This window comes from Paroedura picta, chromosome 5 (assembly GCF_049243985.1).
Source record: "Paroedura picta isolate Pp20150507F chromosome 5, Ppicta_v3.0, whole genome shotgun sequence".
In the NCBI taxonomy this organism is placed as follows: domain Eukaryota; kingdom Metazoa; phylum Chordata; class Lepidosauria; order Squamata; family Gekkonidae; genus Paroedura; species Paroedura picta.
The window spans coordinates 78,973,789-78,985,379 of NC_135373.1; the positions used below are offsets into that span (position 1 = coordinate 78,973,789).

Below are 11,591 nucleotides of genomic sequence, written 5' to 3' on the forward strand. Positions count from 1 at the left end.
TCCAACTCCTAGGGGGGAGCGATGTCCCTGATTTGCTGACCCCAGCCTCAACCATAGACCTGGTGGAAGAGCTCTGTTTTACAGGCCCTGCGGAAAGCTGACAAATCCTGCAGGGCCCGCAGATCACCCGGGAGCTCATTCCACCAGGTAGGGGCCAGGACCGAAAAAGCCCTGGCCCTGGTTGAGGCTAGGCGCGCTTCCTTCGGGCTGGGGATGAAATTCTAAGAAATTCTCTGCTGTGTTATCAGCCACTGTGAAAGATGGGGAAGAGTTACATGATCTCATAATGTGGAGGAACATGTTGAGTGTACAGAATGCATGGTAAAACGCACTGAAATTGTAAGCCATGATGGGTGGCAACATGTGTGGATGTGCATGCATGTGCCTGTGCAAAGTCAGCAGCAACCCCAACCTGCATTGCACAGGGCTGCCATTTGTATGGATGACAAGTCCTCTGGCAGAAACTCTGGACTTTGTTTTTTAGTTTTGTGCCACTAAATTGAAGAAAAATGGGTGGTACTTTCACCAGTGCCCTAGCACAGCTGCATAGTAACACTATTTTTTTTTGTGCTTTATTGCAAATTTGTTTGCATGCAGCACTGAGAACATTATTATTGTTGTTGTTGTTGTTGTTGTTGTTGTTGATATTTGCACTGGTGATATGTTTGCCTCCTCTCTGATCACACTTTCAAATCAATACCAGCAGAGAATTGTACCTCATGCAGCTCCTTTTAAACTTTCTGCCATCATTTATATTTTTATTAAGTGATCTGAGACTAGCAATAAACTCATATTGATAGACTCATACCACTTGCTAAAAAAAATTAAATGAGGGGAAAATGGAGTTTGTAAGGAGGGAGGGCAGTGGAAGGTGTAGAGTGGGTAGAATAACCTCAATGTGGGCAGGGGAGTGACCAACGGGCAGGAAAAGGACAGGAGGAAAATCCAAGGGAATCAGTATACTTTTGAATTACTTTCGGCTTTGAAGTAAAACAAGGGAAAAATTAGCACCAAATCTGTAAGGTTCATTTGTGTTTGTGCTAATGTGGCTACAATAAGGGCACACCCTCCCGGCCTGTGTCCCGCACAGCATGTGATGTGGTTACTGTCAGAACACTGCATGATCATCTCCTGATGTCTTACCTTCAGACATTAGACAATACGGCTTGTAGTTAACAACATATCATTAATAATGTATCAGCATACAGCTGCACAGAAAACAGCCTTGTATAACTATGCATATACACAATGGTAATTTTTATGTTTCAATAAAAAAACAGCCTCTTGAAGAGATTGAAGTGAGTTGGCTGGACCAACTCCGTATACATGTGTTTAATTCTAACACAATCACTCTCAGAAAACCTAGGGAAACAGTGATCAGAAAGCAAACTGCATGCTGAAGGTAGGAAAATCAATACGGAAGGACAAAGAAAACCTGGACATGCATGTTGAAAGTGGAAAGGAACACCTGTGTATAATAGGCCAGTGTCAAATTCCATTTTTCCATTTTGAAACAATTCATCTGCAAGAAAAACTGTAAACAATCATTACAATATAACAATACAAAACTTAAAGCTCATTTCAATTTAGAGTTTATTTTATCTTTTCTGTGAAAAAGTTAATCTGATTATGCTCTTCTTTTATCTTTCAGGTTTGCTTGTAGACATAACTGGAGATTATCAGTACATGTATTTCGTCTGTGGAATAATTGTGATAATTGCAAGCATCTGGCTATTCATTGGGAATGCCATCAACTACAGGCTTTTAGCAAAGGAGAAACAAGTAGAAGAAGAAAGGCAGAGAGCACTAAAGAATGCTGATGCAAAGGAAGTAGAACCTTTGACCTACAAAGAGAGTGATGAAGCAGTTGATAGATCTAGCAAATTACAAGACAATCCATCAGAACATGAAACTAATATTTAATAAGAAACATGGTTCACTCGCATATTTATGACTTCCATTAGAAGTATTTCTTCAAAGTACAGGCCAGGTTTTATAGTGATATGATCAGTTACAATACTGGATGGGAATCAGGGTTTTCCCAGTCTCAATATCCCAACCAATTATACCACACTCCTGCCACGTCCCCATCGCATCGAGAAGAAAAACTGCAGAGACTTCAACATAACTTTTTCTCTTCCTACAATGCCATTCCTGCACTAGCTGCATTGCTACTGTGTCAGGCATCCTATATTGTGCCCAACTATTTACAGCAAGGCTGCCTTTCTGCATATTGCCTTGAAATATCTAACAACCTGCATAATACCAAGTGTGCATGTTGTTTGCAGAAGGCCTATAGGACCAGTTTTGTATAGAAAGGGAAAAGTTATGCTGCAGTCTTCTGGAAAAATCCATACAAATCCAGTTCTTCTTATATGTCAAGTAAATGATTGTGACATTGTGTTATGCTTTTTTTCTTTTTTTTTCTTTTTTTTTTTTGGTGGCAGTATTAAGAACTTCTCTTGAAATTGGCTTGAGAGAGTAGTTCAGGTCCAGACTCTAACAAAGGTAGAGCTTTGACTGAAAAGTCTTCCAGTAACAAATAGCATTGCTTTCTAATTTTAAAAGTGCTTATCTGGTAAAGGAAGACAACAGTCTTAATCCTCAGGATATCACTAATGTCTGTTGACTTTTTCACATTTGTATATTTGACCAGTAAAATGAAATGCCTTGGGCTTCAGTATGAAAGTAAAAAGTGGAGTAACTGGTAACAGTGATCTGAGGGAAAAGCCCATCAAAAGAAAGGAATTCATGTTTTATAGTGCATTTTCAGTAGATCAAAAAGGCATATCAGCTCTGATAAAACATTAGTACATAGACAATGAAGATAGAGAGCACTTTATTGCTGAATACAATAGTTATTTTAATGATGGTAAATTAAAAGTTATTTCCCATTACTGCGATTGATGAGAAATTTAAATATTGATGCCCTGATCCTAAGACTTGCTAGAGAGCAAATTATAAGCTTCCTTCTGCCAAGTCAGACTAATGGTTCCTCTCACTTAGAATTGCCTTCACCAAATGGCTCTGCAAGGTATCTAAGAGGTAGCAGGGAACAACCATGGGACACTGTGTGAGCAAAACAACTGCTTGGTCTCTAAACTATTAACACCGAATGTGTACATTCGCTGATGCATTAGTGCAGAAGCATAGAAATGCTGACATACATGAGAGTATAACTTTTGAAACCATGCTGTCTTACTCCCAATATGTTTGAAATTTCTTTGTATTCTCCAGTTGTCATAAACTGAAGGAGAACATGCTATCCTATCCTAACAACTTTTCTATTTGTAGGGAGTTATGAGCCAGAAGTATACAGATATTCATAGAGTGATGGAGGGCTAGATAAAATAACTTTGGAGCCTCTTTCAACCCTTCATTTTGACTTTCTTGGATTAAAAGGATAGCTATATTTGTATTCCTTTAGAAGCAGAATGACATCAACTATGGGAATAGTTCTCAAACTTCAGAAATCTGAGGGACCTCATTTTGATAAATGTTTCTTTGCAGATGCTCAAGCTTGCCCCTCACAAAAATCTGCCATGTGCTAGATGAATGCTTTTCAAAGGTTGCACAGCAAGGCTTGTATGCCCTTTGAAAGCTTCCATCCTCTCACATCAAAACAATTATTATCATATCAATTGCACTTTAAAATATTTTTAATAAAATGTTTGCATTGTCTGGGCACAAATGACAGCTGTAGGCCCAAACTCCAAAGGCCATTATCCAAGTTCGAGTCTGTGTCATCCCTGGAATGGCAGGCATGATTTGCAAAAGACTGAAAGAAACTCCTTACTGGCTAATAACATGGATTGAGAATATTGAGACAAACTTTGAAAAGGGCCTTGCAAAGCTTTGACCGTTTACACACTGGAGGTTTCATGCCAGGCTTCAGGCTGAAGTTGTAGTGGTGGCAGGTTGGTCCCCTTCTTCCTGCACCCACACGGGGGAGCATTTGTCCCAGTGTACCTCATCCACCTCTGATTTGTGTTCCTGCATGGGAGCTGGGGCAGTGAAGTCCCCAGTGCATAAACAGTCTTTCAGAGCTTCTTGTAGAAACAAATAAACCAGCATCCCACAAAACCTGAAATGAATAATATGACTTGAAAAATATGAAACAGTGAAAATACTATTGACTATGACAGTGAGCACAGAATGCAGTCTCTATCTCCTTGCTTGATTCCTTTGCATTTGAAAACCAAGTTTTATACTAGAAGTTTGATGACTTCATTAGGATTGTAACTCTTTGGTGCCATTTGATCGATTAAAATTCCGTAGGATGAGCTATTAATTCCAGAAATCAATGGGCATGTTTTCTGGTTATTTGTCAGAGATTATATGTAAGCCAGCTGACTGCAGACAACAGCAGTTGAATAATTTCCAGTCCTTTGATGAAGGGGAAAGCCAATTCCACACCTGAAGTGGAGAGTCTCTGCTCAGAAAGCTCCCTTTCAATGACAACTAGATGGGTACAAGAATGACTTCCCCCCTGTCCTTACACAGGAAAGAACTCACATGGGCCTATTATGCATGGTCACTGAAACGGTGGCATGGAGAACGAGGAGTAGGAGGAAGCGAAGCAAACCGATTACGCATGGGATGGAACGCAAAGGCGGCAAAACCTAGAGTATCCGATTATGCACGCGGATACTCCGGAGCCACTTCTGGTTGCGCCCTGGTTCCGGGAAGCTCCACTTTCTTTCGCATCTCGCTAATGCGGCTTTTTCGGCGGCATACGTTGACTCTGCGCCCGGTGGACGCCTGCGGCGCGCGTAATTGGTGATTTTAGCCGCCGCCATTCCACCCCGAATGCAGACTTTCCACTCCGTGCATAATGGGCCAAAGAGGACCCTGAAGTGCCCTCACAGACACCCAGAGTCCCTGACCCCATTTTGGGAAACACCAGACCAAAGCCTAGTTTTAAATTTCATCCAGTCTTTCTGCCTCTGTCTCTCCACTCCAATCTTTTGAAGGGTGGAGAACCTTTGTTGTCAAGCTGGGAATTCAAAGCAGATCAATTGTCTAATCCAGTGCCCACAGAGATACTCTTATCAATAATGCAAAGCATCAGTGCAGAAAATGAACAGCCCCGGTAATACAGAACATTCCAATGGAGCTGAAGCATTTGTGGGTCAGTCCAGCTAGTTATAACTGATGGGTGGGTTTTCCCTTCACTGCCACATTGCCCATATATACGATGTTTATTTTTTCACTACATGAGTGAATGGCAGCTCTTCACTTAGTGCTAAGTACTGCATTCAGCAGCCTGAACTGAGCATTCAGTGTGAGGAAAAAGAGGTTCCCCTCTACTCCATCCAGTTTGTAGGTATTTCCATACCTGGAATCAGCTGGATTTTGCTGTGTTCATGACCTGTTTAAAGTGTTTTGTTTTCTTCATTTTTCCCATTCCATCATTGTGACTTATTCCCTGTGATTAACTCCATGCTCTTTTCAAGGTTTTGAATCTTGGTAATTATATAGACCTAATAATATTTTCAGTGCAATCGATCTGCCATAGTTCTCATATACATTCCCAAACATTCAGTTTATTGTACAGTAAACTCTCAGTCCCTTAGTGGTAGGAGACCCTTTCTTCAAGATAACCTTTTTCTTGGATATTGGGTTTTCCTGGCACTCAGGATGCAATATTTTGTGACTGGAAAGATGAAGTTAATCCTCCAAATCAATGACAATGTAACTAATTCATTATATTAGAGTGTCATGTATATTTGTTCCTGTGACTTCGATACGGACAGGTGACCAAAGCTGCAATTCCAGAATTAAAGCCCATTGAGCTTATTTCTGAGTAGACCTGCTTGAGGTTTCTTTGCAAACACGTGTCCTGTTGTGTTGACTATAAATTTTATACTTGCTTTTTTTAAAAAGTCAAAATTATTTAGGCTTAGACTTCGACAATTATTCAAGTCATTGCATTCAAAATGGGGGGGGGGCGGCACTATTTCTGTTATTCCTCACTGGCAGCAGTACTCAGATCTTCCTAAAGCCTTTCTATTATATGTTACCCTGCCTTTTCTCCCACAAGCCCAGAGTAGCATGTATGATTCTTCTCTCCTCTCTCTGATTTTCACAACAGCCCAGTCAGGTACAACACATTGAATAAAAGTGGGTGCCAAGATGACCCCAATGTGTTTCATAGCTAAATGAGAATTAATATATTAATGACTCTCTTATAAAATATACATCTTTTAAAAAAAATACAGATTGTATGGTTATACAGTTTCCACCGTGCCATAAAATTGTATTTTGTATTCTGTATAAGAAGTCTGATTTTAATGCATGCACCCTTTACAAAATATTCCACTTCATGAGAAGGAAGCCTAGACACAAACAGTTTGATATACTTAAGCACTATGCTGCTGATATACCAAACATTATGCATAAATGGGAAAGGCAATGATTTTGTTCTCACTCCTCTCATTGTTTTTAACACTCCTGTGTCATCTAAAACAGGGGTAGTCAACCTGTGGTCCTCCAGATGTCCGTGGACTACAATTCCCATGAGCCCCTGCCAGCAAATGCTGGCAGGGGCTCATGGGAATTGTAGTCCACGGACATCTGGATGATCACAAGTTGACTACCCCTGATCTAAAGAGACCAATTAACACCCTGCTTAAGCAGTAGTATGTCAGTGAACACAATTCACTGCCATAGGATGCAGTGATAGCCACCAATTTAAGTGACTTTAAAAGGAGATTATGAAGTTCATCATACAGTGGCACAATAACTAAATAGAACCTCTGTAGGTAAAATAATGAGGCCTTCATCTTTGAACCCTGGTGATAAGCCCTCTAGAGACATCTGGTTGACCAATGTGTAGAAAAGGACTAGATGGACCATTGATCTGATCTGGCAGGGCTGCTCTTACATTATTATAACACAAATCCAGCTTCTTAATGACAAGTAGAGGTGTTACTTAGACAGGTAAAAAACAAACCCTGATTAGAAGATATTTATGGAGGAATCTAAGGGTTTAGGTGTACAAATTATGTGTTATACTACAGAAATATAGCTTCTTGTCTGTATATATGATGCAAAAAAACTATCATGGCAGGACAAAAATGGACATCAGTAAATTTACTGTTGTCTAGTCTGTACCTCATTCCTGAAGGGTAACAAAGGCACAGAACAAATATGAACAAAGCATCCTCATGATTCAGCTCCTAACATTACACAGAAACAGTGGAACTCAAAGTAATTGCCTGCATAGTCCTACAAATGATTACTGCTTTGGCCACCACAGTGGCTGAAAGGAAAACTCACTATTCCATTTTTTTTATCAGCACAAATCCTAGACAGAATTACAACCTCTTAAGACCATTTAAGTGGATTTAGAAAAATATCATTTTGTTTAGGATTACACGTGGTAAAAAAGATTGTCCATTCAACAGTGGGAATATCAACAACCAGATCAGCAAACAAATCCCAAGCCTTTGGGCCATCACTTCTATGTCCATATGTTCCTTCTCTGGATTCCCAGTCCTCCCCCATATATAGACCTTAAACATGAATGTACGCACATATCTTGAAAAAGTAAAAATACCTGAACAAATCTTTAGTCCAAAAGAATGAAAGTTCCTTGCAAGCCTTCCTTTACCAGAATGTAATCTTCATTATTCATATCTGTTTGGAATGTGTTCTTGTATTTGGTAAATAAAATGTATTTGTAATGGGGGGGGGCTTTTTCTTCAGATTAATGCTTTTGTTATTTTTGTCTTTCTTCCAGCCTTCTGTTAGATATTTATTAAAAGCAAACACGCAATATTTTATGACATTTTATGGCAATCCTACCCTGCCTCACCTATTCCATGTCAATTGAAATATCACTGCATATTTTAACTGGTATTAGAGGATAACAAACTGCCGTCTTTTTCCTTCTTCAAAATTGTGTTCTTGTTATTTAGATGTTCTCTGAAGAAATGGTATTTTTGTTGCTTTTAAAACTAAATTTATGTTTAGAGTATTACAAAGCCATATGACTTGCCCATAGAAAGGAACAAATCCAATCTTGCTTGGAAACCCATGGTAAATGAAGATACTGGACCTGCCAGTAAACCATATTGCTTTAAGTGACAGAGATCTATATTGAAATTAGGGGAAACAAATCTACCAGTTATTTAAACCACATATCATAAACCTCATGCTTGAAGAATATGTAGAGACTATGAAGGTATACTACTGTGGTAACTATGAGTGCATAATTCAGTCTGTTAAGCATTTTCAAGACACATTCTCAATGGAAAACATTAAGACATCTTAAAGTTTTCATTGAAATAAACAGGATTTCGTTTTGTGCCAATTTTAATAGGATATTCTTTGTGGCTATGGTTTACTCAGTGGTTGTTTAGCATCAGAGAGACTTGTGAACCCTTCCAATCAAGCAGTAGTTTACCATAAAATGTATCTATAGATTTTCAGTAAATTCAGACAGTCTGCTGAGCACAAAGAACAAATGTAACTATCTCAAATTAAGACATTTGTAGTAAGAGAAAATGAATAATAATCAGTGGTGCATAAGAATGTGACGCATATGAGCATTGAACTCTAGAACTAGTAACTAGAAAATTGGTTAAGGCAAGTAACTTAAATTTAATTCTCTTATTCCCTGTTTCCTGTGCCATTTTCCATAAGCTTCATTCTTTTACCTAAGTTTCATGCCTACTCTTAGCTAACATATTTCTGCACGTTGCCCCACAGTTCTCCTCCCTTTCAATATTTTCCCTAGTCCTTAAAAGCAATTCTTGGTCATAGAAGCTACATGAAACTTTAATTCAGCTAAACTAATTGCTTTACTTGGATCTCACATGCTGGTTTTCAGTCCTTCTGTCAGTTTTGTTCCTTTAGGACATCAAATGTTCCATGTCACCCCTATCAGCTCAGCCAATTGGTGCTGAAGCTTTCACTGCCACAGAGTTATCTATTGATTATATATAGATCAATTACATATAGATCAATAATGAAAGACTTTGAGAACAAAAATATATCACACTACTTGTAAAGTTTTCATACCTCGCTATCCTGATAAATCAGCCTGCAACAAAGATGGGTTCATCACTGCAAGTGTCTCTTCAAATCAACTTAATGTTCTTTTCAGCTAAGAAAGTGTCTTTAAACACACACAAAGGCAAGAAGACAAACCTTAGGATATCATTAGCAATGCAAAGTTGCTACTTTCTTGGAATCAAGAAATCAGGGAAAGCGGATCTAAAACATAGCTGCTGCTTAGTGACAGCGGACTTTGGATATACCAAAGAGTAATCTTTAGCAGAGCCTCTTGTGGCGCAGAGTGGTAAGGCAGCCGCCTGAAAGCTTTGCTCATGAGGTTGGGAGTTCGATCCCAGCAGCCGGCTCAAGGTTGACTCAGCCTTCCATCCTTCCGAGGTCGGTAAAATGAGTACCCAGCTTGCTGCTGGGGGGGTAAACGGTCATGACTGGGGAAGGCACTGGCAAACCACCCCGTATTGAGTCTGCCATGAAAACGCTGGAGGGCGTCACCCCAAGGGTCAGACATGACTCGGTGCTTGCACAGGGGATACCTTTACCTTTACCTTTTAATCTTTAGCAAAGGGTAATCTTAATCCTGGCAGGGGTGATTCAAGCAACATGTGGGTACTTTTGACAGTGAGACTGTGCCCCCAAAATAATGAAGCCTCCCCCCAACCTTGGGAGCCAGATTCTAGTTTAGCAGACTAGAGTTCAATATGTTGATGTTCTGGCCAGAAGTTGACCATTTTTATCATGATGGCTTTGTGACTTTGACTTTCTGAAGATATGAAAACAGGCATGCGGAATAGGTAGCAAGCCTTCCAAAGTGGTTGTGTGAATCACCCCACACTAAGAGACCTATGTTATTCCAGTGGTTTACAGGGAAATTACAAAGCCTTACAAAGTTGCATACTGCAGACTCTTCCATGCAGGGATTCATTAAACTAGGTTAATTGTGTTGCTCATATATAAAAAAGGGAATTATGTTGGGATTCAAGTGAACTGCATTCAGTTGTTCCCTGGCATTTGTTAGTCTGAATTCAATTACCGCAGTTTATTTGATTCTGCATTGGATTAGAGGCAGCTGATATTTGATGAATGTCAAACCTGAAGTTGCATTGCATATTTTCATATTTTTCATTGTACATGCAGGTGTTCAATACAGGTGATTTGCTGCCTTACTCCTGAATACAAAGGAATGAGTAAGAAGACTGACTAAAATTCTGAGAGAGGCTTAGTTTTTTTCTGAGGTCTTCAGAGTCATTTTATTTTTAGAGCATACAACCCATGCTATCATGGCCTGTAGTGTATGGAGGGGCATCTGTCTGGAAGCAAAATTCAAAAATTCCACCAGGGACACAAGGAGTTGAACAATTTCCTGGACTAGAAATGGCATGAATGAATTTGTAAGTCGTACATGAAAATCTGTTTTGATTCATCGTTCCCTATTTTGTAAATTTATCTTCACAAAAAAAAAATCTAAGCAATACTGTGACACAGGAGCCATGTTTGCTGACAGAATATATTTTGTCCATTGCTTTTCATTTGCAATGCTAGTACTATTTTTTTTTACTTGAACATATTGGATAGGTAACTTCTGACAACCTTTTTTTTTAGCTAGAGGTGCTACTCATGTTCCAAAGATGATCAGACTGACAGTAAACATTTCTCTTTCTTGCCTCAATAAACTTTTGACATGAAAAACTTTTGCTGTTGATACCACATACTAACATTGTATAAAAGCACACACACTGTATTATGTTGTATTTAAATGCATATTTATTCTTTCTTGCCTATTAATTCCTATCCCAGGCCTGTATTAGCATCTAATATGTCTAGAACATCCATATATATTTATGGAAATATGACAAAATATCCATGATGAGGCAAACTGAAACAAATGAAATAAAATTTCAATGTAAACTTTCTGAAATTATTGCCAGCACTAATGGTTCTTTTGGTGTATCTAATATTAATTGGTCTATGATTCATTGAGATGTATTTTATTTGTTCTATGTGTCTGCACGTGTACACATGTTCGTGTACACATTCTCAGCCATCTGGCCAAGAGATTAAATTGTATCACCATGTCTGAAATCTACCTTTCAACCACTAAGACCAGGATAGCCAACTCAGATTTATTGACTTGCAGACGGGCATATGGTCTAAAAGATGATGCTCATACTTGAAACTTTTGGCAAACAGGCCACAGCTTTATTAACAATCATGTGTTGGCTGGCAAGGGAAGAAGGAGCCTACTGCCTTAATTTGGGTAATCTGACCCATCTTCCCAACCACAGGGGCACCCTGGTGAGCCGGTCCCAGTCCCTAGCTGGGCCCACAAATCTCCTTGCCTCATAGGGTGCTTTGGGAGATGTAGACCTCCTTCGGCCCTCCCCGGTTCATTGGCTGTAATAGTGCTGTTTTGGTCCTTCCAGCCAGATCAGCCCCACTCAAATCTGCTGCCTTTTAATGAGGCTCTTTATCGGGGGAGTCCTCTGTTCCCCCATCTGTACTTTCCTCCCCCAATCAGGTTCCATCCCCTTGCCCTCATGCAGATGTGACAATGTTCACAGCTCACAAATAAT

The 11,591-nt window shown here is 39.5% G+C and overlaps 1 protein-coding gene across 2 annotated transcripts in view; it reads left to right on the plus strand.

The window, feature by feature from the left end:
- Positions 1-10,936, plus strand: part of SLC16A7 (solute carrier family 16 member 7) — a 122,628-nt gene extending 111,692 nt beyond the window's left edge. For both annotated transcript variants that reach the window (XM_077338660.1, XM_077338661.1), the window contains exon 5: positions 1,652-10,936. In XM_077338660.1, coding sequence (XP_077194775.1) covers positions 1,652-1,923 — 272 coding nt within the window. In that variant the 3' untranslated portion in view covers positions 1,924-10,936. The remainder of the gene's footprint in view (positions 1-1,651) is intronic.
- The last annotated feature ends 655 nt before the right edge of the window (positions 10,937-11,591 follow it).